The sequence below is a fragment of the Onychostoma macrolepis genome, chromosome 04 (genome assembly GCF_012432095.1).
Source record: "Onychostoma macrolepis isolate SWU-2019 chromosome 04, ASM1243209v1, whole genome shotgun sequence".
Classification (NCBI taxonomy): domain Eukaryota; kingdom Metazoa; phylum Chordata; class Actinopteri; order Cypriniformes; family Cyprinidae; genus Onychostoma; species Onychostoma macrolepis.
Genome location: NC_081158.1, coordinates 14,220,793 through 14,237,381, shown reverse-complemented (window position 1 = coordinate 14,237,381; position 16,589 = coordinate 14,220,793). Strand labels below are relative to the sequence as shown.

The window sequence follows — 16,589 nt, the reverse complement described above, 5'->3', positions numbered from 1 at the left end:
ATACCATAGTTAAACTATGGTTTTTGTGGTTTAACTACAATAACCTTTTTTTTTCACTTGTAGGGGTTTCACTTGTAGGAAAACCATTGTTAAATTTTGTAAAGGAATTCTATATAATTTGTTTATCACATTAATCATGCACCTGTATATAGTACAGTATATAGTATAGTCCTCGGTAGTTAATAGAAATTTCCAATATTAGTTACTAGATGTCAATACATTGATATTATGTACTAAATTATATGTCTTGAAGGGCCATTATCAAAGTGTTCCTGGAAATTCTAAAGATGATGATGCTTACAACAAAAATGTACTGAATGTGTTTCAGACCTTGCTACAGACCATCAGTTTGGGTCTGGAACAGAATTGATGACTGGTGGAAAATTTTCGTTCCTGGTTTTACAGATGAGCAGTGGATTCAAAACTTCCGAATGTCCCAAGAGACTTTCCAGTACATCTGTTGCCGTCCGAAGCCAGCGTTGGAGAAAATGGACACAAATTATCATCTGTCTGTGCCTCACCAAAAAGAGTTGCTATTGTAGTGTGGAAACTCGCAACTAACACAAAGTACAGAAGTGTCGCACATCTGTTTGGAGTTGGCATTTCAACTGCCTGTGATTGTGTGAAAGACTTTTGCTCCTCTGTTGAAACCATCCTGTTACCTGAAGTCATTTAGATAGCAAATGCAGAGAAGCTGAAAGACCTGTACCTTTACTTTGTGCAAAAATGGGGGTTACCGCAATGCGTGGGGGCTAGTGATGGCTCCCACATCCCTATTGTGGCTCCCCAGGAATACCACACAGGGGTGGAATTCCATTGTCTTTCAGGCAGTTGTTGATGGAAAAGGTTTATTTTGGAATATTTTTGATGGGCTACCTGGAAGTTTGCACAATGCTAGGGCTCTGTACGGGAGCTGGCTGAAAGAGGAAAGTTGCTCTCAAAGCAATTCAGGAATGTCAGTGGACAAGAAGTTGGCCATTCAATCATTGTAGATGCAGCGTATCGACTGACAAGCTAACTCATGAAGCCTTTTTCTGACAATTGACCTATCGGTAAGCCCCGTCCCCCCTTAGTTACTGTTGCTCCCTCGGACAAACAAACGGAGTTGCTCACTGTCTTTCAATGACCGCTACAGTGTGAAAACCTTGTCCCACGATGTTTTTGCACAATTTTGGACACAGAAGGCCACCAAATGGGAATTAAATATTCCATGGAGGGATTTATAATATATTTAAAAATAAATACGGTGGGTAACTCGAAGGAGGGTTTACAGATCACGATGCAAGTGGGAGACGTCTCATATTACGGTCGCGGATGACCGACTGTAATATGAGACGTCTCCCACTTGCATCGTGATCTGTAAATGTGATTATTGAAAAACATTGGAAGACAACATGCAGGATCAACACTGTTCATGTATCGCAGGGTACGATTAAATTAATGTACATTTAACCAGTTTAATATGGAGAGGCACTGAAATGTAGACCTTCGTTTATGTGTTTTTGACCTACACTGTACAAGACGCGAGAACAGTCCGCTATTTAGGTTTGTACGTTAGCATGGACTCACTAACTTTAACGTTAGCTAGTTTTAGCCAGAGATACCTTGCTAAAGCACAAGATAACATTAATGTTCTGCTTGAGTAGATGAAAATTGTAATTTAATAAGTGTATGACAACCAGAAAATGCACGTTTTTGTCTTGTATTGGGGTTGAATACTTAGGGACATTTTGCTCTGTTTTGTTTGGATTCAGGAAATGTAATCAATTATATTGCCCATCCTCTCAGGATACCTGGAATCAGCGTTACAAGTACCCCAGACACATCGTTTTTCCATTTTTGAAGCATAAACCCCATAAAACCGATGCGAGCTTCGGATCTTCCAATGTTTCTCTATGGCGCTGAAACCTAAAGATGTCCGAGTTCGACTGCCATTGACTAGTCTGCGTTCGAGGGGAGGGGCTTACCGATAGGTCAACTGTGCCCTGACACAACAGCAAGAAGAATGTTTGTTGATGTTTTTCGTGGAACTGCTTTGCCGTGTGATGAAAGCCCAATACTGCTAGCTGTGCAGAAATAGTTGAAAATGTTCATGCTTCGCTTGGTTCCTTCAAAATCTCATTGGATTTCCTTCCTTTAGAAGTGCCAAGACTTCGGAGTCGGTCCATCTATCGCTGTTTTACATCTTGTCCTGTAAAATGTTCCGTGAATGCATGTTGTGTGTTTACATGGGTTTTTAAAAATGGTGGGTGCCGGTGTTTCTCCACATGCATTCGGCCAATCAGCATACACTTACGTCACTGGTAGTTCTTATAGGACTGTTTTAGACTCTACTTTGAAGTAGGAGCTAATTTAGTTCCCCTAAACTGCAGAGTTTGAATACGTTCCCAGTTCCTGCGGTGCGAACATGCTAAAAAGCAGTAACTTCCACTAATAGTTCTAGGAACTATGAAGAGCTTCCTCCGGTATGAAAGCGCTTATTTACACACAGAGTCCAAACACAATTTGTAATGTTGAACTTTCACACTTGTGGTCATGTTATACCCATTAAGCATATACAGTTCTATATATACACCTTATTTTTCATCACGGAAGTAAGTCATTTCCTGTGAATGTGCAGGACTTCCGGTTCATTAGCTGCTGTAGGGAAATAAACCAGAAGAATAACAAAGTGCAATAAACGGTAACAACTGTTTGCACCACAAACCAGTGTGTTCACAATTAGGTTAATACATTCAAATAATATGGTAAAACATAACAGTTTGTGCTGTTTTCTTGAGCTAAAAATAGCTGGAAGCAGATGACACCCTGAAAGTTAGACACATTCAATTTAAAAATGGCCGCGGCGGCTCTTATGGGAAAAATAAGGTGGATAGAGATGGAAAAGGTCCATTTTGTATAATAGAAATGTCTGTGAAATATGTGGAGATCTGCTCTACCGTTTGAGTTTCAAGTCAAATGGCAAAACATTTTTTACCTGGGCATCCTAACAAATTTGTGGATAAGAATGAAGCAGAACGAAGCAGTTCCTTCATGGGGGTCACTATGTTAATGTGATCCTCCCTGTTCTCCACAAGAAGTAGTGTTGTTTTATCTCAAGGCAAAAGGCTTTTGTTTGTGTTGTCCACATAAACTGATCAGTAATCCTTCCTGCTTAGGTATGGTACACCCTAAAATACACTGAGGTGCAAATAGTATCTGCCCTATTGGCACTAAGTATAAACCGCACCACTATTTACTCATAGTGAAGATTAGTGACCAACCAATATTTACACAAAGAAAATACTTTTTTGTTATTTATATTTGCTGTAAATGATACGCTATATTTTTACACATTGTAAATAGCATCTAATGCAAATAGCACTCGTTGCAAATAGCTTTCATAAATTTGTTATAAGTGTGAACTGTGTAAATAAAAATGTTGATGTTCTTTTGTAATGTAAATGTACTTTGCTCGTTTTCTGTTTGAATAACTGAGGAAATGTAACTGTTTGATTAACTGCTCGTGGTCAAACATTTCAAGAACATTCTTCCTCTCCTGAAATATTTGCAAACGTCTCTGTCTCCTCAGCGCCATCACAAGCCCCTACTGGCAACTCCTAACCACTTGAGAGACCTCTCGAGCTGTTTTAAATAACTGGGAGTTTATACTTAAGTTTGAATGTAGGAGTAAATTTCATGATTTCTTAGCACTTTAAAGGGATAGTTCACCCAAAAATGAAAATTTGATGTTTATCTACTTAACCCCAGGGCATCCAAGATGTAGGTGACTTTGTTTCTTCAGTAGAACACAAACAAAGATTTTTAACTCAAACCGTTGCAGTCTGTCAGTCCTATAATGCAAGTCAATGGGCACACAATCTTTGAGAGTAAAAAAAAACATGCACAGACAAATCCAAATTAAACCCTGCGGCTCGTGACGATACATTGATGTCCTAAGACACGAAACGATCGGTTTGTGCGAGAAACTGAACAGTATTTTTATAATTTTTTACCTCTGATACACCACTTTATTACTCTAATATGACGGCTAATCAAAATGGTAATTACTTGCACTTATCCTTATTGTTCAAACCGACTTAAACCTAAAAGATTATGTTTGCTTGCGCAAACTCATCCGGGAGTGTTGACTTTTCACATATTCCCAATTTCTGAGCCTGCTCAGGCCGGATGCCGTGCACGCGCTCAGGGCAGTTGGACATAGTAGTGTATTAGAGATAAAAAATGATACAAATATTATTCAGTTTCTCGCACAAACCGATCGTTTTGTGTCTTAGGACATCAATGTATCGTCACAAGCCGCAGGGTTTAATTTGGATTTGTCTGTGCATGTTTTTTTTTACTCTCAAATATTGTGTGCCCATTGACTTGCATTATAGGACTGACAGACTGCAACGGAAATCTTTGTTTGTGTTCTACTGAAGAAACAAAGTCACCTACATATTGGATGCCCTGAGGGTAAGCAGATAAACATCGAATTTTCATTTTTGGGTGAACTATCCCTTTAAGACTAAAATGGCACTTTGAGAAGTTTGATACATATGGGCCCAGATGTCATCAGATCCCAACAGTAGCCATATTCAAGTCCAGACTGACATGTTTACCAGTGCATTCTTTCACTAAAGATGAATCATAATAATCCAGCACAATGTTCATTATTTCATGTAGTTTGTCATTTTATTCATAATCTCTCATTTACATTGTCTCTATACGATCAAAACTGGAAGGTGTCTATCACAACCTCTCAAGATTTGAAACTACAACAGAGTAAATGGTTAGGTGTAGATACAGGTGTTAATGTACAAAAAGCCAAAAGCAAAGTATAAAGAGGTGATGCAAATAAAAGAAGGGGTTATAAAGGTGGACAATCACATTTTGCCCACATTCAGCTGCGGTGTGAACGTTTCCTTAATTTCACACAGACACGTATTTTCTGGTGCAATTTTAATTTGCCGAACCATTTAAATCTCTTTCCACACAAAGAACACAAATAGGGTTTCACATTTTCATGACTTTTCAGGTGTATCTGTAAGTGTGATGACAAAATAAATTTTTTGTTACAATGATCACAATTAAATGGCCTTCCTCCAGAGTGACTGCGCTGGTGATTTCTGAAATTTCTGTTTTTTCTAAACCTCTTGTCACACTCGGACCTCTGCAATTTCTGTCTAGAATGAGTTTGCAAATGACGTTTCACAGCTCTTTGATATGTGAAATACTTGTCACACTGAAGACACTTGAACGGCTTCTCTCCAGTGTGAAGCCTCAAGTGAGTTTTAAGATTTCCTTTTTGGGAGAAGCTCTTTCCACACAGTTTGCAGGTGTAAGGCTTCTCTCCAGTGTGAAGACTCATGTGAGTGCTGAGGCTTTTTTTATGACTGAAACTCTTTCCACACTGATTACATTTAAAACAGTCCTCTCCTGAGTGAATCCTTATGTGGTAATTAAGGGTTACCTTACGTGTGAAACACTTTCCACACTGACCACATACAAACGGCTTCTCCCCAGTGTGAATGTTCTTGTGATATCTAAGGTTTAGTTCTGTTGTGAAGCTCTTTTCACACTGATCACATGTAAACAGCTTCTCTCCAGTGTGAATTCTCATGTGGGAATTAAGGGTGTTTTTATGTGCAAATCTCTGTCCACACTGAGGGCATGTATAAGGCTTTTCTCCAGTGTGAATTCTCATGTGGACTTTAAGGTTTCCTTTTTGAGTGAAACTGTTCCCACACTGTTGGCAGGTGAAAGAGCTCTCTCCGGTGTGAATTCTCATGTGGATATCAAGGTTTTGTTTTTTAGTAAAACGTTTTCCACACTGTTGGCAGATGAAAGAGTTCTCTCCAGTGTGGAGTCTCATATGGACTGAAAGGTTTTGTTTCTGACTGAAACTCTTTCCGCACTGTTGGCAGGTGTAAGGCTTTTCTCCAGTGTGAACTCTCATGTGGACTGTAAGGTTTTGTTTTTGCGTGAAGCTCCTTCCACACTGTTGGCAGGTGAAAGAACTGTTAGCTCTGGTCTTCTTAGCTCTTTTTCGTGAAGAACTCCGTTTAGTCTGTGTGGATTTTTCTCCAGTTATGAACATATGTTTCTCATTCTGATTTTCCTCTTCCATTTCATTCAGTTGTTGACTCTCCTCTTTAAGGGCCATCAGGTCTACAGTGGAAAAAGACAAATGTAAGTTTAATGGCACAAAGTAATAGACATCAAAACCAACATAGGGTATCAAAGCCTTGCGAAAAAACTTTTTCCTGTAATCACAGAACCTTTTCTCAATTTTGTTAACTTTTCACTTTCTTTACTTTTAAACAGTTATAAAACCCCTTATCAAGCACAGCTTGAACAAAGGAGAAATGGTTTAGAGATAATTCATACAGAACGTTGTCATGTCGCTGGACTTGTCTATATCCTATCACCAACACTCACTGGTGTGGAAGAAAAAAAAAATAGATTCTGATGCATCTCTGTGTGAGCAGTTAAATGCACTTGCATCTCAAAATGTTTTTATGACACAAAATTAAAGTAGTCAGTTGTGTCTTAGGGACAGGACAAAACATATGTTAAAAACCAGAGACGTCATGCCCATTCAAAGTGAGGGGGGACATGCCCCCTCAGATTTCTGAGCCAAGTGGATTTTGAATGCAGGTAAAAAGACAGACGCGTTTGTACAGCGCTGCATTATAACCAGTCACACACGATTCTGCTGGGCTTACGATTGCAATAACCAATCAGAGACGGTCAGATGAGTCACCTCTGAAACGTGGTGTTTTGTTCACTTGCTCGCTGACTGAATTATCTGGCGAATTCTCTCATCAGAAACAACAAAGTGCAGATGTGCTTACGAATGTAAGATATTCATTTCACAGTGTAAACAGCTTCAGTGGTTTTAATGGGAGTTTTTGAGAGTGCCTGAACTTTGGCTAGACTGAATGAAAATGTTTTTGCTCGCTGTAAAATGAAAGTGTTATAATTAGTAACTTACAATATTGTTATTAAATTCACATTAAATACATAGTCAGTTGTATTAAATATTTTATGGCATGACACCCATATCTGGTACTTAAGTAAAAAGTCAGGTTTTTAATAATTACACTATTAGTCTACTTTGTCCATCACCCATTAAAGATAAAATAATCTATAAAAGGTGCAAAACGCATTTATTTACACATTTGAAAATCAAGATATTTCCTGATATAGTTAACACGTTTGGAAATATTTCGAATAAAATGAAAAAAACAACAACATAAGCCTATATCAGTTATACAGTGCTATTGTGGCTGCTGTGGGTCACATGACAAGCATGACGAACCCCCATACCGCCCATGAGAGTATTACACCCCTGTTAAAAACAGATATGTGCATTAATGGAATTAACCAGGGCTCAAAATCGATGCTTGTTCAAGACAAGTGGGTTTTTTGAAGAAGAAAGTAGATTAAAACATGTTCTTATGTGTATTTAAATGGCTGTAACGAAATAAGCAATATAAGGTTGAAAAATACTGAACAGTTGCGATATATGACAAGAACTGAGCATGTCCCGTCTCTGGCTCTACGGCAGCCAAAGCGTGTTAGGCAGACTTCGATTAACCGGTTGATGCAATTAACATTCTAATTACACTGGTGTGATTGCATGTGCTCACTCATATATGTGACCCTGGACCACAAAACCAGTCTTAAGTCGCTGGGGTATATTTGTAGCAATAGCCAAAAATACATTGCATGGGTCAAAATTATCGATTTTTCTTTTATGCCAAAAATCATTAGGATATTAAGTAAAGATCATGTTCCATGAAGACCGTAAATGTATCAAAACTTAATTTTTGATTAGTAATATGCATTGCTAAGAACTTCATTTGACAACTTTAAAGGCGATTTTCTCAATATTTAGATTTTTTGCACCCTCAGATTCCAGATTTTCAAATAGTTGTATCTCAGCCAAATATTGTCCTATCCTAACAAACCATACATCAATGGAACGGCTTATTTATTCAGCTTTCAGATGATGTATAAACCTCAAAAATTGACACTTAAGACTGGTTTAGTCGTCCAGGGTCACATATTAGGACACTCACATGACATTCTTCAACAACATCATTCATTTCTGTAGATTTGAGCTTTGAGAATGAAAACCAACCTGTTTGTTCCTCAGTATCTTCTTGTTTCACTCTGAATGCTTCTTCAATCTTTATGTCTTCACTCTCCTCTTTAATAAACGCCATCTTTATAACAGTGTGTCACGTGGATCTCAGTTGCTTCAGCAGGAGTTTTTCTGTGTGTTTGGACACTCTGTCATGTTTAAGATGAGAATAATTAACAGAGAGAAAAAAATCTGAATGCATCTCAATCAGTTCAGTATTCAGTGCACTGGTCAAGTTGTGTCAGGCGTGATAGTTAATGGTCTTAAATTGCCTTATTAGCCAAACTACAGACACTATTTAAGATGTTATTTATATTCATTTTGATTAATTAAAACGCAATGACAGCATTTGCATTTGGTTTGTACATGTTGTTACTCATGTTTGTGTTCTCCTTGCATTGTTATAACCAACAGTTTATTTGAGTGCCTGGAATGAGTGAATCATTTTGCGAAGCAATTCATTCAAAATCAGAATCAGAAAGAGCTTTATTGTCAGGTATGTTTACACATACGAGGAATTTGTTTTAGTGACAGAAGCTCCACAGTGCAACAGAATGACAAGACACTAAAAGAATAATATACAAAATCCATTCAGTTGTCTATATATCAATTCTCCATATGGGGAGCGAAATGACACGCACCTTTTAATCTATTAATAAAGTGTTGATGCTCTTTACTTGTAACGACGTTTCTTAATGTAAGCATTGCACTGCTACGTTCAATAATAATCCATTTCACATAGTTTGTAAACGCTATGAAACTGAATTGACATTTTATACAATGATTTAATTACCTTACATGCTGCTGCTGCTTCTTATTGATTGGCAAATCGCACCATATACGCTTTAAAAACACAAACCTTTCTAAAATCAAAACAGACGCAGGAGCGCGACGCAGCCTTATGATGTCACACTGCCAGACCAAAATAAAAGTTCTGGACACACGCTGCTGTCTGAAAACAGCGTGCAAACACACACACACACACACACACACGCACACACACACACACCAGTGGTATTCATATGTGAATTATACATATTTAAATATATGTTGTATAATGCTGAAAATATCAATGAAAAAGAATAACTACATCTAAATATGTGAGATTCTGTTTAAGAGACAAAACATGTTTGGGTGCAGAAATCAGCAGGGGCAGAAAACGTTTTCAGTAATAAGACACTTTTCTTTTTAATTTTTTGTTTATATGCGTTTTTCAAAAGTGCCAGAGTAGAAACTACCTTGAACAGGTTTGCTAATAAGGGCCACAGACAAACATAGGTAGTATGCAGATGTTGCAATATGTTTTATTAAATGTATAAAATTGTGACTGTTTTCTTCAATTTATACTATTTACTCATTTAAAAAAAATATTATGGGGGAGTTACTTTTAATTCTTGGTGTTTTTGTTGATTAACAAGCAATTGTGTCATTCTTGTGTATTACAGTTATATTAACATTAATATCAACTGTAGTACTAATCTGAGCACTAGATGTCACTATTAATCACTTTACTTCTAGCAGCAGTCATTGTCACATATAATTCAAATAATTGACATTGTAGTCATCAAACATTTAATTTCACTTGTCCATGAACCAGCTGTGAAATACCCATTAAATGTATTGGAAGTGAGCATTTCACGTCTTCTAATTTTAAAAGAGTATGTACTGGGGCGGGACAATCTATTTTCTAGTATGTTTGAATGGATTTTATCTTTATAAAAACTGGAAAGGTGACTATCCTGCCCCTGTAGAGGATTTAAATAACCTGCAGACACAGAGTTTGTGAAAGCACTTCCTATACTGTATCTGTACTGCAGCACTTAAGAGATTCTGAAGAACTTGGCTGATCTCAGGGCATCCCATCCAGAAGTGCCATTCATCCCATTCAGGCCTCTGCCCTGAATCTAAAAGAGGCTGAGAGCCAAACAGAAGTGCTGGCCAAGAATCTTCCTGACACTTTTGAGGACAAATGTGAGAAGGAGTTCTGAAAGCAAATCAGAAAACAGCTACAAGATAATGTGATTGACCTGAATATGAATTGTCCCTGCTAAAAAACAATAACAATAGAAGCCCAATAGAAACCATCACATAAATTCCAATGGTTTCCATTAAAATACCATTATGAACCATTAGCTTTTTCCAGTAAAACCATTACAAAATTCCTTTTTGTAGTGTGTTTTGGGCATTTTTCCAATAGGATTTAACATCCCACCAATAGAATCCATCACATACCAGTAGACACCATTATAGTTTCCATTAAAACCAATACAATTCCCATTATAACCATTAAAACCATTACATTTTCTATTGTGTTTTGGGCAGGGTTCTATTGTTTTTTTCAGCAGGGTGGTAACACTTTATTAAGGTTCCCTTTGTGAAGGGTTTATAAAGGTGTTCATTTTTTTACTAATAACACATTTACAATTGCATTAAAAATCATTAACTTTAATCATTTTTGAAAAATTATGACATTAGCTGCCAAATAATGCATGTTGTAAATGCTTAATAAACATTCATGCATTCAAATCTTAATCAAAACCATTTTCATGACAGCAAAATAGATTATTATTGTGTGATAGCAGGTGTTTAGGCTGTAATGTCTCACTTTGCTTTAAGGTTCACAGGTATTTACTTTGCACTAACTTACAGAGGTAAGACATATCGCTTGTAGACAAAATGGTTCACTGGTGTCCACCCAAGATTAGGTTCACACATAAATAATATTGAAATTACGTTATTCATTAATAATCTTTTGAATAAAGAGGTTGTGGTCACCTTTTTTGAGTCAGTCTTTGTCTTCAGAGGACAATGGGTACGACATGGTAAGAAAAGTGGCATGAGATATTAATAAACAACTTTAATTCTTCATTAATGACAAAGGAGACCTTAATGAAAAGTGTTTGATCAGTTGAATCAGTGGTTTTATACAGGTAGATTGCTAACTGTTTTCTCTTTTCAGCTAGAGTTCATACTAGAACCAGGAAGTATGATCGCATTAGCCCGATTCTGTCAACACTGCACTGGCTCCCTGTTAAACATCGTATACATTTTAAGATCTTGATAATTACCTATAAGGCCCTGAATGGTTTTGCACCTCGGTATTTGAGTGAGCTCTTATCACATTATAGTCCTTCACGTCCGTATCCAGATCAGATGGTGGATCAGCACCTAGAGATGACCTCTACAGCCCTGAACGCCAGTGGAGACGAGGACAACTAGATGAACCCCAGAGACTGATCCCCAGTGAAGACCCCGTCTCCTAGACGGCCATCGGGACAAGATCTCAGGAACCAGATGAGTCCTCTGCACAATCTTACTCTGCTGCAGCCTAGATTTAACTGATGATTTTGTCTGGCCAGAGGAGAATGACACTATTTCGACAAACTAATTCCCATCTAAATACTGTAAAGCTGATATAAAGCCACCCAGATTTATATCAAGATGATGTAAAGCACTATACAAATATGGAGTTTCTTTTGTGCCTTTTTTATTCAATCAAAAATTCTTTGTTTGAGAGTAAAACAAATTATTTTGTAATTAAAAAATAAAACATCGCAAAAACAACTCTGCAATTGATAAAATCCTTTGGAGTGCGTACAAATCTTAAAAAAAAACAAAAAAAATTTGTGCACTTCAAAAACTTTTCATCACGAAACCACAAATGTTACTCTCTTTCTTGCTGTCTTTTTTTTGCGGGTCTAAAACTTTTTTTTGCGAGTTGAAAAGTTTTGCTTGCCAGTGAAGCTGTATTTCAGTGGGCGGTCTCTAGCCACCAAGATGAAAGGCCTTTTTCTATTGGCCACTCTCGATTGAAGTGACAGGTTGACCACGCCCACTACGTTTTCCCGCCACTGCAGCCTGGCGCTAATGGCCAGCAACTGCTCATTTACTGGGTAAGATAACTATTTTAACATCTTAAACTCAGTGACAAGTGAACTTAATTATTCTCTCTTCTCATGTCTCCCACCTAAATACGTAACGTTAGCTAAGCCCGTCTGTAGTTGGTGATACCGCTGAATAGATTTGATTAGCCAACAGTATAACTAGCTGTTTTGTGTGTGTGTGGTTTAATTAACATAACGATACACGCGATTGTCCTTTAAGTAAAGAAAAAACAGTAATTTGTGGTCAATAGACCTTTATCACAGTTGTCACATCTGGCTCCGATTAGTAGCGTAAAGGAGTTTCCGCCTGTATTATTGTCAATGAACAGACACCAATTTTGTGAAGAAAATTAAACTAATTTAGTTGGACGTCGCAATTATTATTTACTGACACCCTACAATGTATGTCATCCTTCATTTTAATGTGTAACATTATCTAATCGATGCATTGTTGCCCATCAAGAGATTAATGTATAGCAGCATGCTGCTCAAATTACTCCCAGAGGAATAATCGGAGTGATTCACATTTATTTTTAATATTATTTTGTTTATTCTTGCAGTATATTTATTATGATTAACCTCCCGTTTTTGTATACAGTATAATGCTAATCAATCAGTGCACTCAATCACGGAGGAAATGACTCATTTATGATGGTGAATATTGTTATTTTGGAATAAACCTCTATGGGCTGGAAAGATTTGTTTATTTGAACAACTTTAATTTGATATAATTACTGAGGATTGCATCGTAAAGTAAGTACATAAAAACGTGAGCATTATTGTTTAATACAATAAGTTTTTCACCAAACTAATTTTATAATATTAATGTGATATGCTGTTTGTATTGTTTTCTTGCAGTTCTGTAATAAAATAAGGTGGTCAGACTCTGAAGTGTTGCACAAACACATACAGTATGGATTGTGCGCTCCCCTTCAAGTCATGAAATATATGTTGGAATATCATGAAACCATCTTCCTTGATTTCACAATACTCAATTAATTATTGTAAACTGAGTTTGGTGTCTTTAGAAGACATATCGGTGCTGAATTTCACATAAATAAATCACAACAATCTCGTGGAAGTGTGATTAAAGGCCAATGTACTGAATTTTTATTTAGCCAAAAACTAAGTACACAGTTAAATATACATGCTTCTGAATGTTATATAATTGTTACATTACGTATTTTTGTATTTAAATGTTGTTTCTCTTAGCAGGACTACGCAGTGGCAGATTTTACAGAGGTCTGTGGATAGAATTGGTTACAGCCCATTGAATATCTTAATTTCATATGCTGTCAGGAGTTACAGTTTCTGGAGCATCATATATAGACATTCCCCAGTGTGTAGTGGATGCTCTAGAACAGTTATTCGAAGTTATCTCCAATTACCTTTCTCAGAGTATTGTCCCTCCATTGTTGGACAATGTAGCTGTGGCTGAATGGAGTGGAAGTGTGGGGCGTCCCAGATTAAACATTCAAAAAGAGACTCTCCTAGATTTGCTCAGCATTCACTTACCACTGGCCTCTTTGGCTGAAGTGCATGGCGTTTCAAGATCAACCTTATATAGGCGAATGAAAGCGGAAAGTCTGTCTGTAAGGAGCAGCTATTCTGATATTTCTGATCATGAGCTTGATCAGAAGGTTAGGTCTATAAAGGCAAGAATGCCTCATGCTGGATACAGGCTGGTAAAAGGATCTCTACAAGCAATGGGACATTGAGTTACATGGAAAAGAGTGAAGATGTCTTTGCAACGTGTGGATGGTGCAGGGGTACTTTCAAGGATGGTCCAGCTGTCATGCATCGCAAGATGTACATACTTTGTCTCTTGTCCATATAGACACTAATCACAAGCTGATAAGGTCATTTTAAATATTTTTATTAGCTTTATCATACATTTGTTTTGTGTCATTTGTGACATTTGTCATCTCTGTTATTCTTTTCGCTCTTGCCATGAACATGGTGGTCAAGTCAGCCGAGGTGGAATGCAGAGGGCCCTTAACCAAGTCAGGCGTACGACAGCCCCCTATAAGAGCTTACATGGATGACCTTACCATCACAACGACATCGGTCCCAGGGAGCAGGTGGATCCTACAAGGACTTGAGAGACTCATTACCTGGGCAAGGATGAGTTTTAAGCCCTCAAAGTCAAGGTCCATGGTGCTGAAGAAGGGAAAGTGGTTGACAAGTTCCGTTTTCCATCTCAGGAACTGTCATCCCAACCATCACGGAGCAACCTGTCAAGAGTTTGGGAAGCTTTTGACTCCAGCCTGAAAGACTCTGCCGCCATCCAGAAGTCCAACAAAGAACTTGGAGCCTGGCTTACCAAGGTTGACAAGTCCGGTCTGCCTGGTAGATTTAAAGCTTGGATTTACCAGCATTCCATCCTGCCCGAGTCTTGTGGCCCCTGCTGGTATACGCAGTCCCATTGACAACAGTTGAGTCCCTAGAAAGGAAGATCAGTGGCTTTCTTCGGAAGTGGCTGGGCCTTCCACGCAGTCTTACCAGCGCTGCACTGTATGGGACGAGTAACATCCTGCAGCTGCCCTTCAGTGGCCTCACAGAAGAATTTATGGTGGTACGCACCAAAGAAGCCCTACAGTATAGAGACTCCAGGGACTGCAAGGTGTCATCAGCCGGCATTGAGGTGAGAACAGGAAGGAAATGGAAGGCTGGGAAAGCAGTGGAGGTGGCAGAGTCACGCCTGAGACAAAAGGCATTGGTGGGCACAGTGGCAACAGGCAGAGTTGGCTTGGGCTACTTCCCAAAGACCCTGGTGAGCCAAGCCCGCGGCAAGGAAAGACACCATCTACTTCAGGAAGAGGTCCGAGCAGGTGTGGAGGAAGAGCGAGTGAGTAGGGCGGTGGGACTACGGCAGCAGGGAGCGTGGACTAGGTGGGAGAGTACACTGCAGCGTAGGATCACCTGGGCAAACATCTTGCAGGCAGATTTCTATCGGGTCCGTTTCTTGGTACAAGCTGTCTATGATGTCCTGCCAAGCCCAGCGAACCTCCATGTCTGGGAGAAGAGCGAGACACCTTCCTGCCTTCTTTGCTCTGGAAGAGGCTCTTTAGAACATCTCCTCAGCAGCTGCCCAAAGGCTCTGGCTGATGGTCGCTACCGTTGGCGCCATGACCAGGTGCTTAAGACAATTGCGGAGAGCTTAGCCTCAGCCATCAGCACTAGCAAGCACCATCATGCTCCAAAAAAGGCAGTCCCCTTCATCAAAGCTGGAGAGAAACCCCGGGCGTGCCCACAATTAACAACAGGCCTCCTCCACAAAGCCTCGGACTGGCAGCTGCAGGTCGACCTGGGAAAACAGCTGAGGTTTCCTCAGCACATTGCAACAACAAGCCTCCGCCCAGACATGATAGTTACCTCCGAGGTTTCAAAACAGCTGATCATGCTGGAACTTACGGTTCCCTGGGAAGAGCGGATTGAGGAAGCAAATGAGAGGAAACATGTTAAGTACCAGGAACTGGTGGAGGAGTGCAGGGAGAGAGGCCGGAGAACCTTCTATGAGCCTATAGAAGTCGGCTGTAGAGGCTTTGCAGGACGTTCATTTTGCAAAGTCCTCAGTCGTTTGGGCGTTACAGGGGTGGCTAAGAAGAGGGCAATTCAATCTGCAAGTGAAGCCGCAGAGAAGGCCACAAGGTGGCTTTGGATTAAGAGGGCTGATCCGTGGACTGCTACTGGGACGCAAGTCGGGGCTTGATCAACCCCGGCTGGGTCGCCTGGGCGAGGGTGTATGATGTTGCGAGACCCGAAACACCCAATGATCCCAGGGTACATCACTGAGGATGCGTCCCAGGGCATCCATGAGATGTTTCTTGCATAGTGATAGTTTCACAGACAAGGTTTAAGACTAGTCCCAGACTAAAATGCATGTTTGAGCTGTTTTAACTGAAAGCAAGTTGCACTGACATTTTAAAATATGTCACTGCCATTGTTTTGTCTCACAAGTAATGTTTTATTTATTTATTTTTTCTAAGGCATGTTTGTAAAAGCTACTTGTCCTAGTTAAATGTCCTAATTGATCTAAGGTCTAATCCTGGCTTAATCTAAGCCCTGTCTGTGAAACCAGGCTTAAATCTCATTATACACTACTGTTCAAAAGTTTGGGATCTGTAAGGTTTTTTACTGCATTTATTTGTAATATTGTGGAATATTATTACAATTTAAAAGAACTGTTTTCTATTTTAACATATTTTAAGATGTAATTTATTCCTGTGATCAAAGCTGAATATTCAGCATCATTACTCCAGTCTTCAGTGTCACATGATTCAGCTTTTATCACAGGAATTAATTACATTTTACAATACAGGTGCATCTCAATAAATTAGAATGTCGTGGAAAAGTTCATTTATTTCAGTAATTCAACTCAAATTGTGAAACTCGAGTATTAAATAATTTCAGTGCACACAAACTGAAGTAACTTAAGTCTTTGGTTCTTTTAATTGTGATGATTTTGGCTCACATTTAACAAAAACCCACCAATTCACTATCTCAACAAATTAGAATATGGTGACATGCCAATCAGCTAATCAACTCAAAACACCTGCAAAGGTTTCCTG

The 16,589-nt window shown here is 38.9% G+C and overlaps 1 protein-coding gene and 1 pseudogene across 2 annotated transcripts; one reads left to right on the top strand and one right to left on the bottom strand.

The window, feature by feature from the left end:
• Positions 1 to 4,526: 4,526 nt before the first annotated feature.
• LOC131538961 (zinc finger protein OZF-like) lies at positions 4,527 to 9,103 on the bottom strand. Of its 2 annotated transcripts, none has more exons than XM_058773178.1 (3): positions 8,994 to 9,103; positions 8,132 to 8,283; positions 4,527 to 6,153 (listed from the first exon to the last, which is right to left on the bottom strand). In XM_058773178.1, the coding sequence occupies exons 2-3, from the start codon at positions 8,214 to 8,216 to the stop codon at positions 4,886 to 4,888; spliced, it is 1,353 nt and encodes a 450-aa protein (XP_058629161.1). In that variant the 5' UTR covers positions 8,217 to 8,283; positions 8,994 to 9,103; the 3' UTR covers positions 4,527 to 4,885. The 2 variants fall into 2 exon arrangements, with proteins under 2 accessions (XP_058629161.1, XP_058629160.1); XM_058773177.1 differs by having other exon boundaries at positions 8,928 to 9,061.
• Positions 9,104 to 13,741: 4,638 nt separating this feature from the next.
• On the top strand, positions 13,742 to 15,800 carry LOC131538507 (uncharacterized; annotated as a pseudogene).
• The last annotated feature ends 789 nt before the right edge of the window (positions 15,801 to 16,589 follow it).

Bases quoted from the DNA above. Each gene is read 5' to 3' on its own strand.
- LOC131538961 (XM_058773178.1), bottom strand. From the start codon at position 8,216: ATGGCGTTTATTAAAGAGGAGAGTGAAGACATAAAGATTGAAGAAGCA. The intron at 6,154-8,131 runs GTTGGTTTTCAT...TTTCCACTGTAG, and splicing joins AGATACTGAGGAACAAACAG to ACCTGATGGCCCTTAAAGAG.